Below are 12,947 nucleotides of genomic sequence, written 5' to 3'. Positions count from 1 at the left end.
TTCTGCTTCAATTTCCTCATCTGTAAAATGAGAATAATAGTAGCACCTACTGCACAGATTTGTTGTAAGGATTAAATTAATACATGTAAAGCACTTAGAAAAGTCCCTGGAACATAGTACAGGCTTCATAAGTGTTATTACTAAGGTCTTCTTATTGATCATCACCAGAAATATCCCTAATTCTGATGATCTTTCACATATATTGAGAATAATGTTTGTAAATGTCTAGTTCTATAGCTGACATATGGCAGGAACACGGTAAAATGATACCTATAACTATTGTGTTCTTTTTTCTTATCTAGTTGCTTAATTCTGTATTTGCTTGAGGAATCTTATTTTGTCTCAGAAAAAAATTGAATCATTACTGTTTTTGAAAGTGTTCTATTCTGTCATTAGTATTGTTTCTAATGTATAAAGTATATTTCTAATGTATAAAGATAATTATTTCTGTCGTAGCTGTTATTTATTTATATGTACTAGACAGTGTTCTAGGTGCTTTACACATATTATATTACTTCTAGACCTTAAAACAATGTTCCACTGTCTCAGTAAAGGTTCAGAACAAGAAGGTATTTTGGATAAGTTCAAAAGAAATACTTTTTTTATTTGAGGGAAACAGTAACATGATTTCTGTTAAAGGAAAATCAAACAAAATATACTTTAAGGCAAAAAGCCTCAAAAACCTGGAGGTAAAGAGGATATTTCATTTTGATGAGACATTAAATTCACCAGAAAGATTAACAGTTTGTATGCACCTAATAACCTGGCCTCAAAATGTATAAGACAGAAACTGACAGAAAAACAAGGTGAAATAGACAAATCCACAATCAGTAAAGATACAGGTTTAAACAACCTTCTTAACAAGCTTGACTAGTGGATAAATAGGACACTGTTCCCAACAGTTGCAAAATACTTTCGTTTTAAGCAAACATGGGATATTTATTAAAATTGAAATATGCTGGGCCATAGCAAATCTCAAGAAATGTCAAAGGGTTGAAATCTTACACAGTAGGAGTCCTCATAAGACTCCTGCATTGGGGATCCATTTGAGATCTGTAGTCAGGAATTTAAGGTGAATCATCAGGGTTTTTTTCTCCAGCAAGGTTAAATGGTTTGGTTGTAAGGATAAGAGAAGGTGATTAGTTGACTAACCAGGAATGAGGTTTCCCAGGAGACCATACCAAGGAAGCCAGAGGTAAGGGAGCTAAGGATGTTTACAGAGGCATTTAATATTGAATCCTGGAGTCTAAGCTGAGCAAGAAGAGAAGTGAGGACATGATGAGGATGATGGACAGTGGGAAAGTGGTAAGAGTAATGGATGGGAGGGAGGTATTAATGAAATAAGAGCATTGCTGGAGTACATGAGCTGGAAGGATAGAAGGTGGTGGTCAAGTGTTGGGATGTTTAAAATCAAGATTTTGGAGATGATGCAGTTACTGGGGCGGATGACCAGGGGAGGTGGCCGTGGAATGGGAAACTGGAATGGTATGTTGGACGTGATTGTGATGAGGAGACCTGAAAGGCCACAGTGTTAGATGAGTCATCCATATGATTATTGACATCACCAAGAGCAGTTTAGGAGTAGAATGGACCTTAGCAAGGTTCTGAAGCCTTTAGTTGAAGAGTGAGGGAGTTGAGGGTCAGTAGATGACATAAACAAGTTTGGGTAGTAAATGATGAAGTCTGATGGCAAGAAATTAAAATGTGTTCAGGTTTTTGAAGGAAAAGAGGAGAAAAAGGGTTTAAGGAGAAGCAAGGAGGAATATTGCCCGTCTACAGGAAATGTTGGAAGAAAAGTAGCAATCTCCAAATGAGAGGGCTTCCAGGGACAGCCAAGTTTCAAGTTAGGGAACTGAAGAACTTTTCAGGGAGAAGGTTGAATAACACAGGAATTTTCACTCAGTAAAAATTATCCATTGCCATCATTTTCATCATCATCATTATTCATATTAGATTTTGTGGTTAGCTGTTGTGTAATACCATTCTCACTTCTGGACACTTCAGTAAACTTTATACTGTTGTATTGATATGTCATTTACTATGGATTTTTTTAATTATTGATATTTTCTGTAAAAGTTTGGATAGCCAAGCCTATGATAATGAATATCAAAATAATCATTATCCTATCATATTGGAAAATCGTGTTTAATCTCATTTGTTTAATCTCATTTGTGGAATAACTACCATATGCCAGGTGCTTGTCTATTGCTGGAAATACAGAGACATGTAAGATATGATACCTCTTCTCAAAGAGTATGGATCAGTAAACTCACCAGATATAACTTGTGAGTTGTACACATACACAGCCTTACACACACAGACTGAAAGATTTTACACGCACACCCTCAGACTATTCTAGCAGTGGTGGTCCCCTCGAAGACATGGAGGAAATGGAAGGGGCAAGATATTAAGGGGAGCTTTTCATTTTTAGCCTGTGTTCTTTGAATCTTATATTAAAATGCATTTATATAGTTTGTTAATAAATAATATTAAATATTCTATTAAAATGCCTTTATATAGTTCATTAATTAAAAATAAGAAAATTTATGGAAGTTACAGTGTTTCTTTGTAGTAATTAAAAGGAGAAATTGTGGGGACTTCCCTGGTGGTCCAGTGGTTAAGACTCCGTGCTTCCACTGCAGGGGGCACGGGTTCAGTCCCTGGTTGGGGAACTGGTCCTGCATGCTGTGCAGCACAGCCAAAGGAAAAAGAAAAAGGATAAAAGGAGAACTTGTGTTTTTATAAGCTTAAGTCTTTGTCTGTTTTTTTCTAGGCAGGGATACCAATGGGACCAATACCAGCAGGAGGAATGCCTTACCTGGGACAAGCACCATTCCTAGGAATGCGTCCTCCAGGCCCACAGTACACTCCAGACATGCAGAAGCAGTTTGCCGAGGAGCAGCAGTAAGAGATCTCAGGATGCAAGGATAAAGATACATGATAGCAATCCATTTTAAAATTGTCAAGTGATCTGTAGTGCAGATTTGAAGCTCGGTGCCTTTACGGTACCTTTAAAACTCTTTAAAATACTCTTATTATTTAAAAGTTTAAAGCCAGAAGGGACCTTAGAGATCCTGTAATTGAGTCCTCTGACTTTACATCTGGGGAAAGTGAGGTCCAAAGAAATAAGCAAGTGTAAGGCTGGGTTATACAGTTACCAGTAAGACCTGGACCCGGGTTTGGGCCTCCTGAGTCCCAGAACTACTACTCTTTCTCATGTATGATACTGCCTCCTCAAGTAGAAGTTTTTTTTTTTGTATGCAGAGCAAAGAGTGTTTTTATTTCGTCTACCTCCCTCTCTGTTTTTTGTAATTACTTTGAATGTAAAATGTTGTCTCCTCCCCTTGCAAATTAGACAGGAAATAAATTCACGTCGATAATTTAGGTAAATCACTTTTTAGACTTACTTCATATATTTGGAAATTAATATAGTGGTGAAATAGGATTGTCTTCAGAAAATTAGATATAATTATCAGTGAAGTTTTTAGTTCTAGAAATGCAAGATGACTTTGTAGAAGAAATATGAATATAACAGTTGATAATCCCTGAAGCTGGCTCTTTACTAGATTGTTTTTCCTTCAGAAAACGATTTGAACAGCAGCAAAAGCTCTTAGAAGAAGAAAGAAAAAGACGCCAGTTTGAAGAGCAGAAGCAAAAGCTCAGACTTCTGAGTAGTGTGAAACCCAAGGTAACGTATTCCGGCACACGGCCTACCCCCCTGAATGTGCCTATTCTCAGTCATTTAGTGGATTTTGTTACGTGGGCACCAGCGCAAGCTGAGGCTGTGGTTGATTTGTTTTGGTTTTGTCTAAGTCCGAAAGCAAAGGACTTTTCTTTTTCTGTAAAGTTACTTTATTGTTGAGGGGAATGGGATAGCAGCAATTATCTTCTCAGCTCTTGTTTTCTGCCTTTGCAATGCTTGTAATCTTTTCTTGGGAAGCATTAATACTGGATACTTAATATCTAACAGCTGTAGCCTAAAGTATTTCTAAATGGGCCTTTTAATAATCTTCTTTAGAGTGTTGTCTTACGCCTTTGCTTTATGTCAATGTTTTTCTGACTTGGAAAATTCACTATCCGAAGTATGTGGTAAAAATATTGTAAATTGACGAATATTTGCACTTTTCTTTCAACTTATGTGGATTAGGACGATGTGTGAGAGACAAGTGAAGAAATATATATACATTTATTGTCTCCCAGACAGGAGAGAAGAGTAGAGATGATGCTTTGGAAGCCATAAAAGGAAACTTAGATGGGTTTTCCAGAGACGCTAAGATGCATCCTACTCCAGCATCACACCCTAAGAAACCAGGTAGTTTTAATTAAAAATTTTTCTTTTGTTGGAAGGTGCCTTATAGTCCCTGTGTGTTTAATTGACCATTATGTGTGTGTGCAGAGAGTGAATGTTGAACTCCTCCTTCAAGCTAAGTACAGATTTGGATGTTTTAAAATTTACAGTGGGTTAAGAGCTCTGGTCCAGACAATCTTGGGGGGAAGAAACTTCTTTGTCTTCTAGTAAATGTCAGTATGACAACTTGTAAATCTTCTGTATAAATGAATATGTTAACGTTAGTAAAATCCATTCACTAAAAACAAATGTAATAAACGAGTTTACCATTTCATTCTCATTATTTTAAAATAGTTTTACTTTTGATGTACTAGTTCATATTTTATTCGATGTGATGAAACTTACAGATTTTCTAAATGACTTCTTTAAAAAGTCATGGATTTATATGTATAAAATAGATAACTAATGAGAACCTACTGTATAGCATAGGGAACTCTACTCAGTGCTCTGTGGTGACCTAAATGAGAAGGAAATCCAAAAAATAGGGGATATATGTATATGTATAGCTGATTCACTTTGCTGTACAATATAAAATAACACAATATTGTAAAGCAACTAAACTCCAATTTAAAAAAAGTCATGGATTAAATAATATTTCTCGTGAAATTTTATTTTTTAAAATACAGTCCTTTGTAGTTTTTATTTTCATTTACCATCATTTTATTTTTTAAAATACATTCCTTTGTAGTTTTTATTTTCATTTACCATCAAATAAGCAAAAGAAAAGTACCTAATAGAGCAGGGTAAAGAGATATTTTGGGGGGTTTTTTTGCATGTGTTTTAAACATTTAGCAGTTGAAATGAGTCTTATCTTCACATAACTGTTACCACATCCTTTTTTTAAATTTGATATTTTGACATTTTATTCTCAGCTAATTTCAAGAATAACATACCATTAATACGTGAATAGTTTTCATAAATCATTCAGCAAGTGCTATTTTCTGCAGGCATGTATTACATTGACAGTTTTTATAGGTACCTTTTATAGGTGATATCAGGAGGGCATAATCTAATATTGGCACAGTAACGAGTTCTTGACTTTCTGGGACAGCTTTGCCTCTGTGCTATTAATTTCACTTGCTAGATTATATACTCAGATTATCGTTACAAACATATGCCCCAAAGTAAAATATATACTGATATTGAAAAGGGAATGGATATTAGCAATCAGAATGAGTTCAGAAAGGAAAAACATACCTAAAAATGAAAATTATAAGCTGAATAAGCTAGTCAGTAAGTCATTTAAGTATAGTCGTTGGAATGGTAAAACTGGACCCAGCATGGAACCTAATTAGATAAAGGAGAAGGCGGCAGAGAGGAATGGTCATTGTTAGGTCACATACTTTTCTATCCATATAGAATGGCCCCTTTGGACAACTGGATATGGTTTAAAAACTTCGTTGTTAAGTAATAAATTGGTGTTTTGATGTTCAAGTAATCTCTTGAGTTCAATCAACATGCGTGCAGTTGGCTGTTTCTAGTTAACTGCTTCATGCTTCGCTAGAAAAATAGTTTTTTGAAGCAAGCCCAAGGAATTTCCAGAGCTTCTCCAGCTAGGGTCTTAAACCTAGGCCTAAAGTATGTAAAAAGTTTCCAGCCTTTTTACCACCAGAGGTATAAACGCCCATAGACTGTTTACCTTAAAATATTGAATATACAAACTGTACCACATAATTTTTACACTTCTTATTAATTATATATATATATATATATATATATAGCTACAAGAGTTTCTAAGCCAAAATATATACCACATAGAATTAACATAATTCCAGTCAAATGGAAAGAAATTTTTAGCCTAAAAAAAAGAAAGAAAAGAAAAAAAGTTGGTTTAGCCTAAACAGTCAGCTAGTATATCCCTAGTAGCTGTCAGTTTTGCATTGTTACTATTTTCTACCAGTACTGATCTGAGAGCCCAAATTGAGAGCTTAAATACACACTCTCAGTAACCATTATTGGGAGGGTTGAGATTCATTATGACATGGCTTTTTTTAAACAAAATTCATTAAGGCAGTAATTTTGCATATTCATTTTGCATCTTTCATAGAACTTTAATGCTTACAGGCTTTATTTCATGGATCCAAAAGAGAAAGGTCCAAAAGAGAAGCATATAGTGTCCCCATTTTTCAAATGAGAGCCTTTTTTAAAAAAGACTGCTCCTTGTGACATTAGACTTTAGTAAATGTTAAAGCAATACAAAGAAGTTAAAAATGTGAAGAAGCAACAATAATAGTATTGTTAATGAGCATAGTATTAAACATAATCCCTGTAGAGAAGGTTTATTACATAAGTGAATCTCATATTTAACAGTAAAAAGCCACAGTGATGTTTATATCTTTTAGAGGCAAAGATCTTTTAAACATAGCTGTTAGGGTTTACTTTCTTAAATTGGCTGTTGAGTTATTTGACTTAGCACTTTATGATGTCCTAATTTTGATGCTTTGCACAAGAAAATATCACTTTGGTAATATGTTTGATGTTCTTGTTGCCTTTGTAATTTTTATTCCCCACACAGTAAGTTTCATCCTCATATGAAATATGAACTATGTTAAGTGTATGGATTAGGCATGATTTATCAAAAATTACAAGTATGCGTCATGCATTGTTTTTTACTGGCATAATGAAATTTAATCATCAGTATATATCTGTCTAAAATGTATTCAGCAACATATAGGTTGGTTCTCTTATTTATATTGGTTTGAGAAAATATTATCCAGATAAACAGATCAATTGGATTTCAAAAATAATCACCACTTTGATGTAAATTATTAGTGGTCTCAAGGAAAAAAAATAAGTGCTAACTTAATAAAAGAAGGAAAGAAATTTTGAGTTTTACATTTTTCTGTTTTTGAACGAAATGCAAAATAGCTGTAAAACCTCTTTTTAAAAAAGACTAAAAATGAAACTGAGTTATTTGTAGTGAGGTGGATGGACCCAGAGTCTGTCATACAGAGTGAAGTAAGTCAGAAAAGCAAATACTGTATGCTAGCACATATACATGGAAGCTGAAAAAAAAATGGTTCTGCTGAACCTAGGGGCAGGATGGGAATAAAGACGCAGATGTAGAGAATGGACTTGACACGGGGAGGGGAAAGGGTAAGCTGGGACGAAATGAGAGAGTAGCATTGACATATATACACTACCAAATGTAAAATAGATAGCTAGTGGGAAGCAGCCGCATAGCACAGGGAGATCAGCTCGGTGCTTTGTGACCACCTAGAGGGTGGGATAGGGAGGCGCAAGAGGGAGGGGATATGGGAATATATGTATGCATATAGCTGATTCACTGTTATACACAACAGAAACGTAACACACCATTGTAAAGCAATTATACTCCAATAAAGATGTTAAAAAAAAAAGACTAGGGCTTCCCTGGTGGCGCAGTGTTGAGAGTCCGCCCGCCGATGCAGGGGACACGGGTTCGTGCCCCGGTCCGGGAAGATCCCACACGCCGTGGAGTGGCTGGGCCCGTGAGCCATGGCCACTGAGCCTGCGCATCCGGAGCCTGTGTTCCGCAACGGGAGAGGCCACAGCAGTGAGAGGCCCGCGTACCACAAAAAAAAAAAAAAAAAAAAAGACTAAAAAATTGTTTGTAAATAGACATCAAAGTGTTTTGCATTCATTGTATGATTCTGTTTGTTGTTACATGTTATTTCTTATTCACCTCCACTATTCATGTTTCATTATATTCTTTTGGAGTTGTACTACATCTTAATTTCTTTTCCCCTGTGATTTTCATTTCTGTGTGTGTTTCATTGCCGTTTTCCATTTTGCAGATTATCCCACATCATTTCATTCTGCTAAAACTGTCTCCCCATCACCCGCCTTTCTTGATGAAGAAGAATTCAGTGACTTTATGCAGGGGCCTGGTGAAGCTCCCACTTGTGGGCCTTCTTCCACTTCCCAGCCTTTTCAGTCTTTCCGCCCCACCACCCCACTTGGCCAGTTGCATGCTCAGAAGGCTGGAGCACAGTATATCCCTCCAGGTCAGAGTCCAGTGTCTGTTGCCTTACATGGTGTCCCTGGGCAAATTCCTTATTTCTCTACTGCTTCAGCCTCATACAATGTGCAGAAAGCAGGTAACTACTAGACTATTAATGAAAGTATTTTTTAAATAATCTAGGATAATTTATTTCACTTATATAAGTAGAATAATTCAGTGATGTTGGCACGGAAACATGTGCCTGAATATATGAGTACTGTTGAAATTCACCAAAGTTAAGAATATAGGTTTTTTAATTCTGGGGGCTTCACATTCTGGAAAAGTGATTGGAAACATCTGCTCCTAAATTAGGACCTATTTAAACCACCTTAGAACTTTGAGAACACACTGAGTTCTTCAGGAGATGCCTCTTGTTTGGGGAAATCACCACCATCATTTTCTTAAGAGTAATGAGCCAGGGAAAGCAGCTTTAGAAAGTGCTTTCAGTGATAAAGCACGTTGGGGTCAGAAGCCCAGGTTCTCCATTTACTACCAGTTTGTCCCTGGACAAATCTTTAAACATTTCTATACCTCAGTTTTATCACTTGTGGGGGCGGGAGGCAGTTACTGTGTCTTGAGGCACAGAATAGTGCTGAGAGGAATCTTAGCAGACATGTACTCATCTACACGTTCTCGGTTGACAGATGAAGAAATAGGCGATAGTTAGTAGAAGTGTCTGTATCTTGTATAGGTCACCAAATTTCTAAGGTAGTACACCTTCCACTATACCATTCTACCTACTGTCTCACAGAATTCCTGAGAATCAAAGTAGATAATGATGTTTAAGTTCTCTAAAATCGCTAAAGTGTCTCAAGCCCTAGACAAATGTGTGGACTTGAATTGTTTCAAAATTTATATTATATGTGGCAGGGCCTTCCCTTTAGAATTTGGGGGGTGGAGATGGATGGTTGAAAAATTAGAAGCTTGCAGTTATATACAAATAATCCTTCATGCTGTTTGTTTAGGCCCTTCCTTGGAGGAGAAGCTCCTAGTATCTTGTGATATAAGTACATCGGGGCAGGAACAAATTAAATTAAATACTTCTGAAGTTGGGCACAAAGCCCTAGGCCCAGGTTCCAGTAAGAACCATCCCAGTTTAACGGCCAATAACGGGGGTGCTGTAGATGGACGTGTAAGTGGTACCACTACCGCAGAGGCAGAAAAGACTTCAGACCAAAACCTGTCCATTGAGGAGAGTGGTGAGCTCATGAAATATTCAGCGAAAAGTTCATTTAACCAAATGTTGCTCAAATGCTAACACCTTAGGCATTAATCTTAAAATGAATGCTGCTTGATTTTGCTAATCAAAATTTTGCTTAAAATATATTTAATGCATTCCTTTCTCTAATTAACCCCTACAATTTTGCTCTGAATTCTTTAAACACGCTGTTATTCCTTTTAAAAAAATTTCGATAACCAGTTTTTTTAATCGGAATCATTTCTGATTTAAAATTTCTTCTCCTTTTATTTTATAAAAAACTTTTTCCCCCTCAAACTTTCTGTTCTTCTATAAGGTTGAAAAGTTAAAATTTAACTGGAAAAGTCACCAATGAGAATATAGTTTTGCTTCTCTGAAATTAATCGTACACACTGCTGCCTAAATTAGATCCACATTTTTGTAAACTCAACTTGCAGAGATGAATTACAATGTGGGCAGCCCAGGAGGCAAACTTTTGGAGGCTATTTTACAGGACAAAGTGAAAAACAAAAATTTTAAACAAAAATGCTATACATCTAAGGCAGCAGTGTCATATTCAGGATTTTAAAAAATCAGACTTTGCAAAGAAGTGTTATTAAAAGCTGCAAGTGAAGCTTGGGCATTTTTTCTTTTGTTTTGCGTATGTAATCTTTAAAACCATCATCTCTCATGTTTTGTCTTTAAATTGTAATATATGTGACTGGCATCAAGCCTCATATGATCCAGAATATTGATTTTGTACATCTTAGGGGTATTTTTTTGTTTGTTTATTTTTAGTTTACACCTTAGGACATAGGTGTACAAGAGTTGCTTAGAAACCAAATTTTAGTTGTATTGGTGACTTTTTTTTTTTTTTAGTGTCTCCAGTGCTCTTCTTATAAAAAAAAACATGACACAGTGTGATTTCCCCATCTGCTACATGGACCAGTATATACATTAGATAATGTTCTTTAACTTCTTAGGTGTGGGAGTATTTCCCTCACAGGATCCTGTTCAGCCCAGAATGCCTCCTTGGATATACAATGAAAGTTTGGTTCCAGGTAAAAAGAGCTTTTTTGTCCAAGATTCCTATCTGGATACTTTACTTTAAATGTTGTAAATGTAGTTATAAATATTTACTATTGTGGTTACAGAATATGCAGAAGGAATTGTAACTTTTTCTTATTTTTTCTAAAAGAGTACAGAAAATTAAATACATCTAGTGTTGAAGACTGCCTCATAAGGACTTCTCTCATGGTCCAGTGGTTAAGACTCCATGCTTTCAATGTAGGGGGCCAGGGTTCGATCCCTGGTCAGGGAACTAGATCTCACAAGCTGCAGCTAAAAAAAAAAGATCCCACATGCAGCAACTAAGACACGGCACAGCCAAATAAATAAATAAATAAATATTAAAAAAAAAAAGACTGTCTCATGTATGAAATAACTATATAAATGAAGAAGTGTTTTGCTTTAATGTTTTATTGACCATCATATACTTTTATATCTAAAAGCTTTTCTTAGATTTATTATGCTTTAAAAGACACTATCAAATATTTATTTCACAGATTATTAATAACATCAAGAATAGTACTAATATGTTTAGTAAAATTTTCTGAACCCTTGGTGATTCGTTTATATATTTAAAAAATATTCTTTGACTTTGTCAATATAAAACTATATGAAGTAAAAGACCAAGTGGCATCTTTTCCTACATTGGAAGATGTTGTTTACTTTTTTCTTTATGTATGTTATTAACTACTGAGCTAAAAAATCACTGAAGTACACGTTTTGTGATGTAGTATTCAATTGGTACAAGGGAATAGCGTATTTAAGCCATATTTGATGTGCATAGAATAATGACTATTACAATGGCATTATGTTAATCACAGTTAGTATATTGCAACTTGTTCAATTTGCTTTGCAAACCCCTTAAAAACTAAAGGTAACTTTGATCTTTAGCTCTCTTTGTTGGTCATAGACTTGATCTAGATTGGTTCTGCACTTAATTTAAATAAAACTCATGCAAGATCCCTGTAGCTCAACTTTTTGGGGGAAGAAATTAGTAATGTCTGCTTTTCCTCAGAATCACATAATCACAAATTGAAAGGCTCATTTCCCAAAACCACAGGGGACTTCAGTTGTACATAAAGATAATTGATTTCCTCCCAACTGCCCGTTAGACAGATTGCATCTTTTCTTCTTCCTCTCTGTCTGCAAGCCAAACAAACAAAATCTAGATCTTGGTATATTTTGGGATTCTGTCCCTTTTCTGCCAGCTTGTATTTCTTTCTCCCTTCTCCCTCCAAACATACACGGTACACATAATTTCCTAGCCAAAATATGTGTTCTTATGGTCAGCCTACTAACCTGTAATCCATATCTAAATGCTAGATGTAAAATTTTTGCTTTAAGCGTTTTTCTCTGTCTGCCTTAGCCCTACTTTCATCCCCCAAACTCCTCTAACTAGGCTTGCCAGATTTAGCAAATAAGCATACAGAACATCCAGTTAAATTTGAATTTCAGAGAAACAGCAAATAGTTGTTTAGTATAAGTATACCCCATGCAATAATTGGCGTCCTGTATTTTATGTGGCAACCCTATCCCTAACAGCCTTTCCCACTTTGTCCTTTGGAAAGGCCATTTTATAGTGAAAAACTCCCCAACGGTCCCTTCCTTTTTTCAAACACTTTCCGCCATCTAACTGAAACCCTGTCTTTCTCTGAAGGCTGTGTTCCCAAAGCACCTTACCCAATGATGTTTCCTCTAATAGCCTCTAATTCACTGGGACAAGAGAAAGGTGATATTGGTATAATTCTTGCTTCCCACTGCTATTTTCAAATTAGTCCCACCATCATTACTCTACAACTTCTTTTTTAAAGTCCAAAACATCTGCTTATACCACCTCCATCTTATTGTTGTTCCTATCTACTAATGAATTATAAGACTTTCTCTTACCTTTAACCCCAAATCTTTGTCTGTAGGGCCAAACTCCAACCTCTCTTCTAAGCTCCAGACCCTAGTTGTCTGCTGGATATTTCCACTTGAATATCTTTACAGCAGTTTAAACCCTTGATGTGGCTTCAGTTCTCTTAAAGCAGTTTGACTTAAGTTTATTCTTGTATAAGCAGCAATGACAACAAAAAAGATGAATCACTTGTAATATGTTTACATTTGTAATCTGGTCTTTCCTTTAATAGATGCATATAAGAAAATTTTAGAAACCACAATGACTCCGACTGGAATAGATACTGCTAAACTTTATCCCATCCTGATGTCATCCGGACTTCCCAGGGAAACTCTTGGACAGATATGGGCCTTAGCTAATCGAACCACACCTGGCAGACTTACTAAAGAAGAACTTTATACTGTTCTCGCCATGATAGCAGTAACACAGGTAGACATTGTTTCTAAGGTTAGGTCAAATTACTTTCCAATATAAA

At 35.8% G+C, this 12,947-nt stretch overlaps 1 protein-coding gene across 17 annotated transcripts in view; it reads left to right on the top strand.

Annotated features, from left to right (window-relative positions):
* Positions 1-12,947, top strand: part of SYNRG (synergin gamma) — a 91,009-nt gene that overhangs the window by 23,222 nt on the left and 54,840 nt on the right. For 8 of the 17 annotated variants that reach the window (XM_029211246.1, XM_029211238.1, XM_029211244.1 and 5 more), the window contains exons 4-10: positions 2,774-2,904; positions 3,583-3,688; positions 4,201-4,312; positions 8,125-8,427; positions 9,296-9,529; positions 10,491-10,568; positions 12,705-12,901. In XM_029211246.1, coding sequence (XP_029067079.1) covers positions 2,774-2,904; positions 3,583-3,688; positions 4,201-4,312; positions 8,125-8,427; positions 9,296-9,529; positions 10,491-10,568; positions 12,705-12,901 — 1,161 coding nt within the window. The remainder of the gene's footprint in view (positions 1-2,773; positions 2,905-3,582; positions 3,689-4,200; positions 4,313-8,124; positions 8,428-9,295; positions 9,530-10,490; positions 10,569-12,704; positions 12,902-12,947) is intronic. The other 9 variants (XM_029211247.1, XM_029211252.1, XM_029211250.1 and 6 more) reach the window with 3 other exon arrangements.

Source organism: Monodon monoceros, unplaced genomic scaffold (assembly GCF_005190385.1).
Source record: "Monodon monoceros isolate NGI ecotype Baffin Bay Population unplaced genomic scaffold, NGI_Narwhal_1 Super_Scaffold_9, whole genome shotgun sequence".
Classification (NCBI taxonomy): domain Eukaryota; kingdom Metazoa; phylum Chordata; class Mammalia; order Artiodactyla; family Monodontidae; genus Monodon; species Monodon monoceros.
The sequence above is the reverse complement of the archived record's forward strand: the minus strand, read 5'-3'. Positions and strand labels throughout refer to the sequence as shown.